Source organism: Thalia democratica, chromosome 2 (assembly GCF_965202585.1).
Source record: "Thalia democratica chromosome 2, ktThaDemo2.hap1.1, whole genome shotgun sequence".
Classification (NCBI taxonomy): Eukaryota; Metazoa; Chordata; class Thaliacea; order Salpida; family Salpidae; genus Thalia; species Thalia democratica.
This window is the reverse complement of record NC_139166.1, coordinates 27,198,871-27,215,362: the sequence shown is the minus strand read 5'-3', so window position 1 is coordinate 27,215,362 and position 16,492 is coordinate 27,198,871. Positions and strand designations below refer to the sequence as shown.

The following is a 16,492-nucleotide window of genomic DNA, read 5'->3' as shown; positions in this document are numbered from 1 at the left end:
GTAGTTGTGCATAAATTAGGTCACGACGTAAAAACTTGGACTGAAAAAAAAAACGAAAGGTGAAGTATTTGAGGTATTTTCAATTTATTTTGTTTACATTACGTCACCAAATCAAACAGTGGGCTTCGTTGGAGAAATGTTTTGAAGTTGTGGAAATGTTAAGTACAATGAGACAAAAAAGTGTTGTAATAAAAATGATTGATTTTTCTACGATGTGATTATCTCAAAAATTACTATTGTAAATTTAATTGAGTGAACTCAAAACAGTTTTAAAGTCAATTGATACATTTTTTATAATATTTTTTTAAGATGTTGTAAAAAATCCCGTTGCTAATAAAATTTTCTTTAATTTTTTTAATGATCATTTTGTTATTAATAATTTGCCACAGTATGATCTACGGAAATATCCCAAAAACGACTGCAGTTATGTTTAATTTTCGTTGTTCATGTTTTTGAATTAAAGATTAAAGTTTGCTTAAAGAAGTTTTAGTTCTACTAAAAAAATAGCATTAACAAAAAAGCTTAAATAAGACACTGTCTGTGTTTTAAAGCTTCACTTAAGTTTTTAAATTTCAATTTACTTTTTTTAAATGTTCTATGTGCACTAAAAAAAGTGTAATTTAATAATTTGCAGTTGACTTAAAAATATATCTCTTGATCTACTTTGATTTATGCCGGTTGAATTTTCAAGGAAGTCAACTGTCTCATTTTTATTTTCTCTTTTGTCCATTTTAAAGTTTTGTATAAACCTTTTGTCCACCTTTATTGCAGATGTGTAAAAAAGAGTTTTTAGTTTTTGAATGTATTGTACATGTAAAAGCATAACTAACAGTTATATTTGTATATTTTTAATCTATCAATGTAGGTTTAACATTCTAAATAATAAAATCGTTCTAGTTTTAAAGTGGCAATATATCAAAGATAAGTTCAACTCATAAGAATGTAAATAAGCATCCGTCAAACAGTTTTGACCAAAAAACCTTTCTAACCTGCTATATTGTGAGTTTCAACGTAAACAGTGATAAACTTTTATCATTGAAATTGTTATCTCAGTGCGGAGAGCGTTTGAATGATATTTTAACGATAAATAAATTACTATTAAACCCCATTGAACCTGTCTTAATGCACTTTCACATAGTTAAGAATAAATGCTCGGTTAAATGATAGATTTTCACTTTGTTTGACTGATAATCGCAATAAGCAACTTATATTTGTTTTGTCTGACCTTTTCCGATTATGCTGACTGTCACAAATTTTTTTGAAATTTTAAACTGCTGCGGTTGTTGAATAACTTCGAAGTTTCGAAAACATGTTGCGTTGTTTATTTTATAAAGTGCGCAGGGAAAAAGCAAATTTTATAAACACGTAAAGCGTTTGGTAAAACATAATAAGCCGCTTAGCCTTGCTTGTGTGCAAGCTGATTTTCACATCTTAATTGTAAAAAATCTTTTTTAAATGTTGATCCATCAACAAAAGCAATCAGCCAAGCCTTATTGCCTGTAATAAATTAGATTGAGTCATTGTGTTATATTTGCTTCGGCCTTTGAAAGCCGCAGAGTGTATGGCTTGACAACTTGATGACCGTTTTTAATTTTGAGCTTAAACAAAGTTTAAATTATCATAGAAAAAAAATGTCTCCGTCACTTTCTAGATTTAATTTAATTCTGAAAGAAAGTGAAACTTGTAGAATTTTTTAATTACAAAGTTCTCCTTTATGTTAGCAACAGTTTAGTCAATAATAATCGATGGGTTTGAAAAAAATCTTATTACTAGACGTACAAAATTGTAATAAGTGTCAAATCATCTAGATATTTGATCTCATCAGAAAATAAGTAAAGTCTGTTTTTTTTCTGAAAAGGGCAAAAAGCAAATTAACCTGTTTAGCACTTTTTAACAGCTGTTAAACCATTTGATAAATTCTATTGCTGTTAACTTATATTTTTGAGATTTTTGTTTGTTTTTTCTCAGTTAATATCAAACATGTAACAAAAACCTACTTAATGTGTGCCTTGGCGTGTTTGTTAAAATACGTATAACGTTTTAAGTGAAAAAAGATTAGTTTTTAAAGTCGTTTTCTTTTAATTAAAGTTGTGACTTTTATTCTATTGTTTTTTATTAAAAAAATAACATTGAACTTTTTTGAAAGTAAACAACAGTTTAAAACATTGTTAAAACGGGTTCGTAAAATAAACTTTTGCTGCTCTTACACTTACTACTTCATCTTTGAAAGCTAATTAAGCAGAAAATTGAAGATGAGATGAATTTAATTACGCTTGAAACTAAAAAATAATTAAAGCAATCTTGTAGGTGGCCTTGTTTATTTTACAAGTTGCATATTGTTTTCAGTTTCAATTTAAAAGCAGCAAATTATTGCAGCAGGAAAATTAAAAATAAATACTCAACGTAAACTTGTTTAAAACTGCTTGTATTTGCAGCAGAGACACTGTTTTGATTGTTGTTTATCTTTCCGAACACAATTAGTTCTTAATGTTTTCTGCATTTAATAAACACTTTCAATTTTTTTTTAACTTATAAAATTTTTATTTAATTGCTTACAAAAATATTCTTTATTTTCATGTTCTAATTAGTCTAAGTTTAAAATATTTTAAAGCAACCTGGAGTAGAATTTATGATACTTTTCTTAATGTTATCTATCTAATTCAAATTTAAATTTTTTATTCCTATTATATTTTTAAGACAGAGGTTCTTGTTTAAATTGTCAAGTAAGGTATAATATTATTGGTTTTTTGAGTTGCTAGTTAAAGTTAATGGATTTTCAAAAGAAAAAAATCCAGCAATAACAAATTTACAGGCTTTTTGCGTGATAATTGTTTGAAAGGTTTACAGCTCGATTCTATGCCAAAACTTCTGCGTTCAGGTTTAACTAATCCATAAAATCTTTGTTTTTTTTTCATGCAAAACGCTCAATCAATTTTAAGCTTGCTTAAAATGTAGTCTTTTAGTTTAAGGTAAAGTATTCAAAATAAGCTCTACGATATATTTAACTAATTTTCACCTTTTTTAAGAGTTTAATTTTCTGCTCAAGTTTCGTTTGTTATAAAAAAACATTGGCTCTGTAGTTTGCAAAAACTTATATTTTTTCAATAACTATGGGCAAGTAAAATATATTTGAAAAAACTGATGTATAGTTACACCAGATGTTTAATCATAACCAAAATGCAAGTGTTTTGTAATCAATTTTTTTCTTAAAATAGTAAAAATATGTAAAGGTTAACGGTTCAATTAGGCAACATATGTTGGAGTATCCGGTGTTTTTAGAAGGTAAACATTAAAGTGAAGGTCAACAACACTTCAATATTTGGCCCTGCTGTTTTCTGAATTTTCAAATAAATAGTCCATTTATATTAATTTGCCAGTTTGGTAGAACAAAACTGTAATACTTTTCAAATACTTTGTTACAACTAATATTTACGCAACTTGATTAATTTTTTTTTGTTAATGTTGTTTTGTTTGTAGTTAAGTACTTTTATGCAGTAAAGAAATAATTTTGAAATTCATGTATAGACTTACTATTAGACCTATTTGAAAAATTTACTCTTGAGACCTTGATTTTAGCTATTTCAAATTATACAAAGTTTTATTCTAGATCTGTGTTTTATTGAACAAAAAAAAATCTTTTTTGTCTTTATCATACACAAAAACATAAACAAACCAGCATACCAGTGATCGTGTTTCAGCCGAGTTCATGTTTTGTTCGAAATTGTAAAGCTTTTCAAGCGAGTTTGTATTAACGCACAAACTTCAGCTAAAAAGTTTTGCCATATAAAGCGCTTTCTTTGATGCTGAACAAAGAAAATTTTGAGATCATTTTTCAAAGTCATGATGTTTCCAGCCTAGCTAAGCTTTTGCCTTCGTAGCAAAAAATTGTTTGTTGTTTTTTCTTACCCCATAGTCTTAAAACTATGTTTTTTGTGGGCAAAATGACACTGCAAAATGATGTTTTCTTTTTGTATTGAAGTTTGTAAAAGAAAGTTTTTGAATTAAAATCGTTTCTGCAAACTGTGCTTATTTTTTTAAACAGTAAAAAATAGGCAGAGCTCGTATTACAGCTACCAGTTGGTCGGAACGTCTAAACATAGATTATTTGTATTTATTCAATTACATGATGCTCGCAAAGGCAAAAAGTTTTCCTTAAACTTTCCTCCGCTCAAGATAATTCTGTTTCGCTCCAGTTGTCACTGACTCATTTTAACTTATTTCCTTTTTTGTTTAGCAGCCGGGTTGTTTCGGATTTGAGTAATCTTGTTGTGGACTACTTGCTATCTTTATGAATACTAAAAAATAATAGTTCATTTTGTTGAAATTTCAATTCAAGTTTTGGTTTTAAGGTAGATTTTGTCTGCTTGTCAAATTAACTCAACTAAAAAAAAATTTCATTTATATTACTTTTTAATTTAAGATAGTGTTAAATTTGTTTTAGTTTATAAAAATGATTTTAAAAATATACACTAATTTACTTTTTTTAATATGATAAAAATATACAATTTAATAATTAAATAAATAATAATATTTTCAAATGTACTTTAAAAAATATTTATTTTTGTAATAGCCATATAATGAACTATTCTCAAGTTTATACTGCTGTATATATCCAGTTTTTTATTAGATAACTTTTTTTTTTTCAAAGCATATACATTAAAGAGCTTTTTGTCGAAAATACCAAGTTGTCTCGTTCACAACTGAATAGATTAACTTTTGGCATTGATTCATCTCTAAAACCATTCAAAAACATTTAAAATCTCAGTCTAAGTTTGTTTTTGAAAAGTCAAATATTGCCGAGGCTTTTGCTTACATAAAAGCGCATGGCAAGTTTAAATAGAGCAAACAAGGTGCTTTTCTTTATTGTTGCCATTCGCTGAGATGGGTAATTAAAAATCGAACTTCAACTGAGTATCGATTTTAAACAGGAGCTGCTGGAATGGATGGAAAAAATTCGAGTTTGGATCTTGCTAACTTGTCTCTCAAAACTGGCAAACTCCAGCTCAGTTCTGCGGCTTCCATTCCCGCTGAAAAGAAGTCTGGTGAGTTTTTTGTTGTTCTTACTTGAAAGTTTATGTGTGTGAAATCTCTAGGTAGCTCGATAATGAGGGTAAAAGCAAGTTACTATTTTAAATTAATTAGTATTTTTTTAAATTCAATTAAGTAAATTCTTTATTAATGATTAGAAGTTATTTTCTACCTAAAATTGTTTGTATATATGTTTTTTATTTTCTTTCATACTGTTAAAGGAGTTTAAGTATTATTTGTATAGCTACTTCAACCTAATTTCTTAATTGATAAATCTTTGAAGTCTTTTTCTTATCTTTTTGATCAATTGTGAAAGATTATTGATTGTTTTAAAACTTTATCTTTAGAATTTTAAATTTAATTTGTCCTAGACTCAATAAAAGTAAAGTTATACACAGAATTCAATCACTGTTATTGTTCGTGCTTTTTGTAAGCCTTTCATTTCCTTAATTACTTGTTAGTAATTGTGGTTAAAATATTTAGTCTAAGCAATCTCAAAGTCTGACTGCCGTTTGATCTGACTGACGACGTTTTTACTTTCCATGCTTGTCTACCATCAATTACTGTTGTAATTTACATACCAAACATCACCATAAAAGTATGAGCAACGTCGCTGGCTGCCAGTTTATTTGAAATGTCAAAAAAAGCAGTCGCCTCTGACAACAGAAAACTGTGTGAACTAAAATGGCCTTTAAAAAGATAAAGTGTGTTCAATTTGACACGGCGAAGCGCTGAAATGATAAAGTTCGTTTCATGGTGTTTTATTACTTGAACTTAGCTGCCTAATGAATGCAAGTCTTCATAACAAGTTGACCGTTAAGCCTAAGCCCGTTTGTAGATGTTTTACAGAGTGGTTATGAATTGATATTTGTCAGATTTTTCGATGTATATGAACCCATGTCAGTTTGTTCTATTTTTGTTTTACAGCTTCAAATACATGGCTTCTCTGTATATATATTTCGAAAATTCCCATAAACTGTTGTTTTTGAATATTTTTCCTCTGTTCTAAATACTTGTATCTTAAAGTACTTTAAATTTAAAACTTAAGCTGTAAGAACCTTCATAACAGCTAAGAAGCTAATAGCTTGTTTGCATTTTGTTCTTAAGTCAATTAGATTTAAATTTTATCTGTAACACTGACGGTGTGTACTTTTTAATTTATATTAGATCGACTAAAAATACTGATGTTTTATATACTTTAGTTACAATAGTATTTTTCACAGGATTCCGAAAGTGGTTGCCTTCTGCTTCTAGAAAGAAGTCCACATCCAACAACAATCAGCCCGAAAGAAATGACCAGGTTGGAAAACATTCAGGAGACAAAGTTACCCTTGACAAAAGCATAAAAGTAATTTTTTCAACTACTACAAATAAAACATTTCTGTAATGCCTTAAAAACTTATACTAAGTAATTTACAAAAAATGTAATACATTTACGTCTTTGTACAAAATACTTCGTTTAATTTAGTATTTTTACAAAACTTCTCTCAAAAAAAGTAAACTAGAAGTATACTGCAAATTAGCGTAATGTTACTCCATTAATCTAAGTCGCGTATGAACAAGATCGGCAAATAAAAATTGGTAACAAGATTACTAACACATAATAGCACACACTGTACGACGAAAAGCAAGATACTATTGAGGACGAGAGCGAATTGCCTCCGCCGATGCAAATCGTAACAACTGCTGCTACCTTCACCAATGTTAGTTTTTTTTTTGAGCAATAAATTAATTTGTGGTACCACAGATTCGATTACTGGTTTCGTTATCGACGTTTTCAAAAGTTTAATGTTGTTTTTGGATGTATGTTTGAGTTATGTGTTTTTCAACTGAAGTTTATGTTTGATAGTCAATATTGTATAAAAAAAAATCAAACAATGCTTTAAATATGTTCAACATTTTTTATCATGTTAAAGTTTACGTAATTGTTATAAATTATATTTAAAAAAAAAGTTTTTTTATACTTAAATTGTTTTCATCGCATGCTTTAAATTTTGCATGGTTTGTTGTTGCAGCTTGATTCAACCAATCAGACGGTAGAAGCAGCTGTCGGTAAGCCAACCACAGAGCTTGACTCATTTTCAAGGCAGCCTTCGTTCCTGCGAAAGTCCCCCTCAAAAGACCTCAAGAAAGAGATGGAAAAACTAATCACTGAAAAATTTCCGGTAGAAAACTCTTTTACTCATTGTTTTAAAAACCTTGTTTTCATATTTTTTTAATAGCAAGTTTCATTAATTGGAAAAATTTATTTTTAACCATGTAAGTCTAATTAAAACATTCAGTTCTATAAAAAACGTAATGAAATTGACTAAATGCTTGTTTTGCTAGGAATTTTTAGTATGAAACAAGTTGAAACTCCAGTTGTGTTGTAATTTATGTTTTCATGGTTAGCTTTGCATGCTTATCTTGGTTTGGACTTTTCTTTACAAAGCTCATCATATTGCTTACAGGTGCCAAGTAATAGTCAAATACCGACAAGGTTTTCAAATTATCAGCTACCTGCAGCAAACGGCTCTGATATTTGGGAAAAAAGGGTTAATTTCTTGTTTAGTTGAAAATTACAGACTAGAGTGATAAAAAATACAATAGATAATTATTAATTAAATAAAATACTGTTAGGTAAGGTAACACTTTAAACTTTTAACATGTAAAAGAATAAATAAGATTCAACAACGTTTTAAGAACATGTTTTGTGTTACTTAATTTCTCCGCACCAAATGATTCATCGAGCAAAAACATGATTTTTCTAATTAGTTTGTTTGTTTAAATACTCACGTGTGTCATAAAGGCTGATATTAAGGCCATGAAGTTTTTGCAATCTAATCTTTGTATCAGCCATCAATCAAAATTTACTTGGTTTATATCACAGCAAACAGAGACTTTCAGTAATGATTTAATTTTTTCTATTGCTGATTTCGCTCGCTAGTATTGTGCTGATTCGAAAGTAATGTGAAATTAATTAAAATGTCCTTCTCTTTTTTTAAACTGATTTCATCGTCGTATATATATTTTTTTTTTTAATTATAGCTATTTTTATTGCTTACTATAACATTTTCAAACGAATCTGAATTAATTATGTTTTAATTTCTTACAGACTTTCTTAAGTTTTAAAATAAATAACAATTTTAATTTTTAGCGCTGGTTCTATACATCGTATTTTTGTTTACTTTTAGATTTAGTCCTAATCAATTTGTATAGACTTTAGACTTTTCGGTTCGACATGTTTGCATTTTTAAACGAATTTTCTTCCCGCGCATCAAGTTACAAACTTGTGGTCAAATTTAAAATGCTCGCAACAGACGGACGACACGCAGTCGGCCAAGTCGTCGGTGGCGTCCGACAGGAACTCCCGGGACTCCACGCTCAACCTGCTCAGCCCCTCCGAAGTGAAGGAGACCTCTCTCGTCTCGCCCTCCTCCGCCTCCGAACACCTTCGAAGAACTTCGGGCGACGGGTGCGACGTCGCGAACAACGGAGGTGACGCGACAAAGGCGGCCGACGACGTCACAAAGGAAAAGTCGTTCGACGAGATGACGGACGAGGAGAAGGCGGTGAAGCAGCGGGAATACGTCTTGCAAGTTCGTTTGTTTTTACGATAAGTTTGTGGAGATTAAAATCTTTTTCAAAGATTTCAAAACTTTAAACATAACATCAATTAATGTATCGTTTTTTTCTTGCAAGAGTAATGTTTTTTTTTAATATACATTTTTATTTAGTTTAAATAAATATTTTTAAATTTTGCTAAAATTTGTCTTTCATAACAAATGTATGTTTAGTTTGTTCTAACAAGAAGTCTATAAAAATCATTTTAGTATCAAAACTTTTATTTTTGGGAATTCTCTAGTTTTTCTCTCTACTGTATCCTTCCATAATTAATTGGTCTTAGATTACGTATATACTTACGTAGATACGCTTTTAATTTTTTACGGAAATTTCATGATTTTAATTTAGAAAGCGTATCAGCGTGAGAGTTTCATCTCTAGAGTTTTGTTGATTTATCAAGGGAATTTATGTTTAAAAATAAATAAATTATTTCGTCTGTGCTTTTTTTTGAGCTTTGAAAACTAATAAATACGTTTTTTGAGGATATTAGTTTAATTTTTAACCTTTTTACGTTTTTTTCAAGTTTTTAATCAAAACTACTTTTTTTTAACTAAACTTATGTAAATGATATCATTTTAATGATGTTAAAGATGTTTTAAAAACTACTTCATGTTAAGAGTGAAATTAATAAGTTGGAGATGCTTGTAAAAAGCTTTGCCATAAAATTAAAACTTTTAATGCAATGTTTTTTTTTATCTACTTTTTAAAGCTAATTATTTTTCAACTCTTTAAAAATATAAAGACTAATTTAGACAAAAACTGCACGTTTGTAACTATGTTAAGATGTAGTAAACGAGTTTCAAAAAAAAAAATATTGAAGTCATTCTTTTCCTTATGGACATTTTTGTTTACAATAAAAACATATCAGGAGCTGCTAACAACGGAAGAAGATTACGTGCAGGATCTTGAGACGCTGGTGGAGTGCTACATGAGCAAAGTCATGGATAGAGGTCTGCCCGATCCCGACAAGCAACAGGAAAAGATAATATTCGGAAACATACTGTCTATATACGAGTGGCACAGAGAGTATGTTATTGAGTAATTTAAAATTAGTTATGTTTAAGTTTTTTTTAATAGTTTAATGTTTTGTTCTTTAAAAAAAGTTGTATAAATATTCACTTTCAAAGAACAAACAGCTGCTTATAGATATTTATGTTAACTTATGTTAATAACATTGGTAAAAAACATATTGAATTAATAAAGTTTTATACCATTAATTTCTTTATTTGTTTAAATTCAGTACGGCGCTTTACATTTGCATAAACATAACGATTATAAATAAAAAAAATAATGTTTGAATACTTGTAATTAATTGAGATTGGCGTTTTTAGTATCTAAAAAGAAATAAAACGTTTGCAGTGTCTTTGTGAAAGAAGTAAGGAAATGCCGTGAAAATTCGTCTCAAGTAGGAAGTTTATTCAAAAGATATGTTAGTAAAATTATTAAGATTTTTTAAACTAAAAAATTCATTGATGATCTAACTAAAAATACTTGTTAAATGCAATAAACGTTAAAACAAGTGTAAAAAAGCAGTATTTAAATAGTTTTGATACTGGATTGTAATATACAGTTTAAACATGGACCGAAAACGTAAATTATTTTGTATCATTCTTTCATTCATCTCTTTTTACTTTTTTAACAGTTATTTTGTTGTTATTTGTTTATAATTACAAGTTTTTCAAATCATTAATCTAGTTTATAGCTATTTCAATTTCAACTAATTCTGCTATGAATTTTATTAACACATTAATTTCAAGTAACAATTTTATTACAATGGTCATTCAACGCAGGAGCGGAGGTTGCAGATGTACGTGATATACTGCCAAAACAAGCCGCTGTCTGAATACCTGGTCAGAAAGCACAAGACTCCCTACTTCACCAACTTGCAAACTGAGGTGGGCACCAAGCTGTCAATAGCAGACTACCTGATCAAGCCGGTGCAGCGCATCATGAAGTATCAGTTGCTGCTGAAGGTATTTTGTGTAGAATATGTTTAATGGCAATTTGTTGGTTTTTGTTTTTACTTGTTTTTTTTTTAGTAAGGAAACTATGGTGGTAATTGATAGTGCATATAATTCAGATTTTAAAATAGAAGTTTTGAACTAAAAGAAAGATTTTAACGAAACTAACTAGGGTAAATAGAATTCTTTTGTATAAAATGATTTCACAGTTGTGTGAAGATAGATTATGAAAAGAAAAATTTACCCTCTCGGAAACTTTTGTGTTTTTTTTTAATTTTATCATTCATTAAATTATGATTTTAGATCAATATCGCACAATTGTAACTTTATAAGCTCCATGTTATGAGTTTGTTTGTGGTAGTTTTAACTTATCAAACATTTGCGTCAAAGTCTTATTTAATCTAATCACTTATTTTACGAAAACCACACCTCAAACTAGAAAGCAAATAAATCATTTCATTGTTCTACCGAAGCCAGATAAAAGATTAACACAAACTTTAAAGGCAAATTTTTCTGACATGTTGCTTTATGTTTGATTAGTTTTTGAATTTCTAATAATGCAAAATGATAAAAGTTAATTGACTAGCTAACGATGTTACGGTTATAACGTTTTAGTGTTATATTTTATTATTATATACTAATCCTGTTAAGTGAAATGCAGCTTCTACTTTAAGTATTAACTTTTTCAGCTGCTGCTTGTAAAGTTGAAAAATTAAATTTTTAATGGTGTATAGCAAATACTTCAAAACTAAAAGCTTTTAATTAAACAGAAAGTTTACCTTAAAAAATTTTAATTAAGATTTTTTTTATTGTAATTAGTTTTTGTTAGAACATTTTCAAATAACATTAATTTAAGATATTTTCAGTTAATATGTCAGTTTTGCCAAAAACCAGGAAACCTGGAAAAACCTGTAATTTTTAACAATTTTAATATGTTAAGTAGTAAAATTTCGATTTGACGCAAAAAGTTTATCGTATAGATAAAATAAATTGTCGTCGTCAAAAAAATTTTTATTTAAAAAACACATTTAAAGTAGCTTTTTACTGTATCTTTTCAATGTTTTTATACTATTTAACACAGTTTCTTACCTTAAAATTAAATTTAAATTAATAGACCTGTAATAGACTAAAAACTTGTAATTTCAAAAACCCGGAGGAAATTTTGAAAACCTGGAGAAAATTTGCCAAAAACACTTGGCAACCCTGCATATATGAATGAAAACTTAAAAAAAACTGAATAAAAAACATTTGAACAGGACATACTGAAGTTCACAGTGCGGGCGGGTGAAGATTCGAGCTTGCTGGAGCAAGCAGTGGATGTCATGTACATCATTCCGAAACTTGCCAACGATATGATGACCGTTGGAAGAATGAAAAGTTTTCCTGTTAGTTGGATTTTGATGCGTAAAGTCTCAGCGAAATTTTTTTCTTGATTGTTTTTCTAATTTCTGTATTCTGTACTGAAAAAAAAACTATTAAGTATGAGTTGTGTTATTGAATTGAAATTGATCTTTGTTTATCGAGGTTTGCATCTTTTGACAAATGTAAATTTTTATAACTGTTCACACTTTTTAGTAGTCAAAATAAATACTAGCTACGTAAATAATTTTACTGTTTAACATGAACGAAATGTTTAAAATTATTTGCAAACAGTACAAATGTTTCTTTAATCTGGTGCATATCATAATAGCAATTAAAAAGAAAAAAAATACAAGAAAAAATGTTTTGCTATTGTGCAAAAAGCATAAATCAAAATAGTATCACGGCTTTAGCTTCAGTAAAAACTTGTTGTAATAAAAATTTTAGTACAATTTTTGAGCTCAAAGTTTTGTTTTGATCACTTTTACGTGATAGTCTTTATGTTAAGAAATTTTTGAAATACGTCTCCTCTTGAACTTAATGAAATGAAGTAATTTGTTATGAGTGAAAAAGTGTTTTTATTTAATTTTAATCGTACACATGTGGTTAAATTTTGATTATATAAAGTTAAGAATTTTTATAATTTTAAAAACGCAAAAAAATAAACTTCTGAAACACTTTGTAGTAGTTAAGCTTGGTCAAGGTCATTTTAAAATTGCAATAATTGACCTTGGACTTTGTAAAATTATACACATTAACAGTTAAGTTTTTTTTATTATGTAACAGTTCATAAGAGTTTATTGAAAACGATAAAAAGAAGTTGACGCTCAGAAATATGGTCAAATGACCTGATGCATGGAAAGACCTTTCGGTCATCGATCACATTACGTGTAGTTGTTCATGTTAAATTTTAATTTTTTCACTGTATAAAGTTTTTAGCTTTCGTAACGTAAAGCAAGTATCTATAAAGTTCAAAACTTCAGGGTCGCATCAACGCGCAGGGCAAGCTGCTGCTCCAAGACACGTTCGTTGTCAGGGAGCTGAGCCAGGAGAACGAGAGGAAGGTTTTCCTGTTCGAACAATCGGTCGTGCTCGCTGAGGTGGTTGACAAGAAAGACGACGATCTGCAGTACATATTCAAAAACCTGTTAGTTGTTTTGTTTTTAACTTGGTAAAGGATACTCGTAGAGCTCCTACGTATATCCAATGGAGTGTTTTTCAATGCGTTCTTTTCAATTTTTTTGTTGGTTCGTCTGCATTATCATTGAGTTGAGGTTTTTGATTCAAGTGACTTGTGTGCTGTTTTTTAGGTTAGAGTCTAATGAGTTACATGACAATTCAAACTTCAACATTTAAAATTATTAGAAATTGTGTAAGGGGCCACATCTCAAAAACTAATATATATCCGAAAAAATTCTCATGTAGGTCGGAATAATAAGATATTAAATTTGAAAAAAATTAAAACCATTTTTTTATAAAAACAGGAATTAAGAAATCTTTGAAACTTATATTAGCCATACCTCAAAAAGTAGTTTAAATTTCAAAAAAATAATTATTTATGTGTTGTTAATAAGATTATGAAGGTAAACTATTTTTGTTTTTTGTTATCTAATAAAAATATAATCAACAATAACCCAGAATTATTAAAATTTAAACTTCCGGAATTTGAATTATCAAAATTTTAATAGTCGTGCACCCTGTCTTCTGTGTGTTTTTATGGATTTTTTTCTCAGAGAAAAAAAAAACTGACCTTAGTTAAACAAAACTCCTAAAATAAAACACTCACTAAAATATTTATTTTCCTAATACGTATTCAAGGAGAAAAATGACAGAGGCATCAATTTGATGTCATCATAGATTTTTCCTAATCGATCATAAATTATTTACAAACCATTTGAATAGAAGAACAGATTTAAAACGTAAGCGGATGCTTGAGAACTTAGTTTTTATTTTTGCTTTCTAAATGTGAAACAAAAACAGGATGTAGTTTAATAAACAAATTGTAATGTTTAAATTCTATTTTTACCTCAGCTTTAAAATCAATTGAAGTGCAAAATCGTTTTCAAAATGAAATATTTCGTTTAGTTTACGTAAGGTTAAAAAAACACCACTTATATTCATATATCAAATTAAATTATTTTGAACTTAAATATGATAAATTGTTTCAACTAAAATGTATAAATCTAGTGAAACTGACAGTAGATATAATAAGTCAAACCAGTTTCAAACTTTTATGTTTCTTTTTTAGAAATATTATGTAAAAGTATGACCGAATTTTAACATATATTTCCATAAATATGAGTTTTAAAATAATTAACAAAATCAGGGTGAAGACAGCGGATTTATCAGTGAGAGACTCGGAAGGAGGGGATGCGATGTTCAAGCTTGAACTGATTTCGCGGAGAGACGGATCCAAGTTTCAACTGTGCACAGCTGACAAGAGCGTAAAAGACAACTGGCTCCAAACAGTGCAGTTTCAACTCGACAAACAGCTGGATTTCGTCAATGGTCAGTAAGCTGTGCTTGCTATTTTTAACTGAAAGTTACTTTTGGTAGCTTTTACTGGCGTAAATTGTATCCAATTTATTATTAGTAATAGATTATTGATTTTTTTTGATTACTATTCAATACACCATGCAATTTTTTTACCTTGTTATGATTTAATCGAAGTGCAAATAAACTAAATGGTTTACTAATAGTGTTTTTGAAAGTTTTTTTTTGTTTGCTTTGTTAAACTATTATAAATGTTGTCATTTTTAATTCATCATTTAAGATGTCAGCTTTAAACTTTAAGTTATAATTTTCAACAATCTTACATAGTTATTTACGTGTTATTTATTAGTATTTAATACTTTGTGTTTGTTTAAAAAACATTCGTTATTGATTTATTAATTATTTTATTACTGTGGTAAAATTTTATTAATATTTTTTCAATAAGGTTTCATACATGTGATTAAAATTTCAAGAATATAATCGTAATATTAAAAATTATTTTATAAACAATATATTTTTATTTTTATTACATTTAGTCGGTATAATTCAATTAAGGATTATGTGTTTTTTGTTAGCTAAAAAAAGCTTTTCAGATAAGTTTATTATACTAAAAAGATAAAGCTGTTTAATTAACATATTTTCAAAAAATACTTTTTTTGACATTTGTGCAATGTGTGTATACTTATATTTACGAGCTTAACAAAAGGCTGCAAAACAGTGCTTTATTTAAAACAAAATTCAAATTAAGTAAATGCCTTAATGATGTTTTTATTTATTTCAGCTTTGCAGTTACCTATCCAGTATCAAAAATCTAAAGGGTACGTTAATAGCAACAATAACAACAACAATAAGAATAGAAGTAGGCACAGTAGTTTCAACACAAGCAACTCGAATAACAGTACTTTGAAGAATGTTGCCAGATCAAATACACCAGATACAACTGCAACAAAACCAACTTACAACACACCAGTGACCCCTGTGAAACCTTTTCCTAAACCACCGATCTTTGTTAATGACTCTTTATTAAGTCAGTTTTTAACTTTTATACTAACTAACTCTTATTAATTAAAACTACTGTTTTTCTCTAAACAGTTAAAAATAAAAATTAGAATTACCTAATTTTTTTATGATTCATAAATATTTATGATTAATGCATTTATTTTTTTTAATTATTCATGTAGTTTAATTTACATAATTGTTACCTTATATTAAGTAAGACAAAGTTTGAAATTTTACACACACACATTTATCTTAATTCTCAACAGTTTCTCTCCCTAACAACAACGAGCGTTTAAACTGCGAGAAGGCGGTTGATGAAACTGTGACATCATATGGACGTGATGACGTCACACAATCGCCTTCACAAAGTACCGTCACAACAAACTTACACTTCAAGCATGAAGAAAATGAAAGCCATACTTGTATTGTTAGTTAAAGCTTTTTATGCAATTGTATATTTTTGAATTGCCTCACATACTTACACATTGAAGTTCTTAAGCAGTTTATGAGTTAAAAGCGAAATTAACAGTAATAACTGTTTTCGACTAGAGTGTATGTTTATTAGCTAATACAAAAAGTTTTACATTCATTAGTTTACAAGTTCTCATTGTCAATGTTGAATTGACGTAGTATATTATTACGACTGAAGTTATAGCGTCATAAACACCGTTTCATTCAATTGGCTTGTATATTTGTGTAAAACTGTTTTTTATTTCCTTAACTAAGTTTTTTTTTTTAATTCATAAATACATAATTGTTTAAAATTTTAATTCTTAGTCAATCGGCTTTCAATTAACTTGAATAGCTATTTTTCAAAGCTTTCAATTGTTATTTTTCAATTAGTTTTTTAGATGGACCTTGCTTGTCTTTTTATTTGAATCTTAAGGTTTTTTTACGATATTTCTAATATAATTGTCATTATATTAAGTTGGTCTAGTTTATAATTATCAGAGCGTTTCTGAACAGTAAAAAATCATATTGATAAACAGTTTTAAATGTTTTTCACATACTATTTTTTTGATATCACCTAGTTAAGTATCTATATACAG

At 28.4% G+C, this 16,492-nt stretch overlaps 1 protein-coding gene across 3 annotated transcripts in view; it reads left to right on the top strand.

The window, feature by feature from the left end:
* The window catches only part of LOC145829840 (triple functional domain protein-like), a 70,182-nt gene that overhangs the window by 49,666 nt on the left and 4,024 nt on the right, over positions 1 to 16,492 (top strand). Inside the window, exons 34-47 of one of the 3 annotated variants that reach the window (XM_082937709.1) lie at positions 4,929 to 5,042; positions 6,252 to 6,376; positions 6,636 to 6,731; positions 7,044 to 7,193; positions 7,479 to 7,562; positions 8,328 to 8,606; positions 9,500 to 9,657; positions 9,991 to 10,060; positions 10,422 to 10,604; positions 11,849 to 11,977; positions 12,935 to 13,098; positions 14,278 to 14,459; positions 15,226 to 15,471; positions 15,710 to 15,870. In XM_082937709.1, the coding sequence (XP_082793835.1) occupies positions 4,929 to 5,042; positions 6,252 to 6,376; positions 6,636 to 6,731; positions 7,044 to 7,193; positions 7,479 to 7,562; positions 8,328 to 8,606; positions 9,500 to 9,657; positions 9,991 to 10,060; positions 10,422 to 10,604; positions 11,849 to 11,977; positions 12,935 to 13,098; positions 14,278 to 14,459; positions 15,226 to 15,471; positions 15,710 to 15,870 (2,141 nt within the window). The remainder of the gene's footprint in view (positions 1 to 4,928; positions 5,043 to 6,251; positions 6,377 to 6,635; positions 6,732 to 7,043; positions 7,194 to 7,478; positions 7,563 to 8,327; positions 8,607 to 9,499; positions 9,658 to 9,990; positions 10,061 to 10,421; positions 10,605 to 11,848; positions 11,978 to 12,934; positions 13,099 to 14,277; positions 14,460 to 15,225; positions 15,472 to 15,709; positions 15,871 to 16,492) is intronic. The other 2 variants (XM_082937710.1, XM_082937711.1) reach the window with 2 other exon arrangements.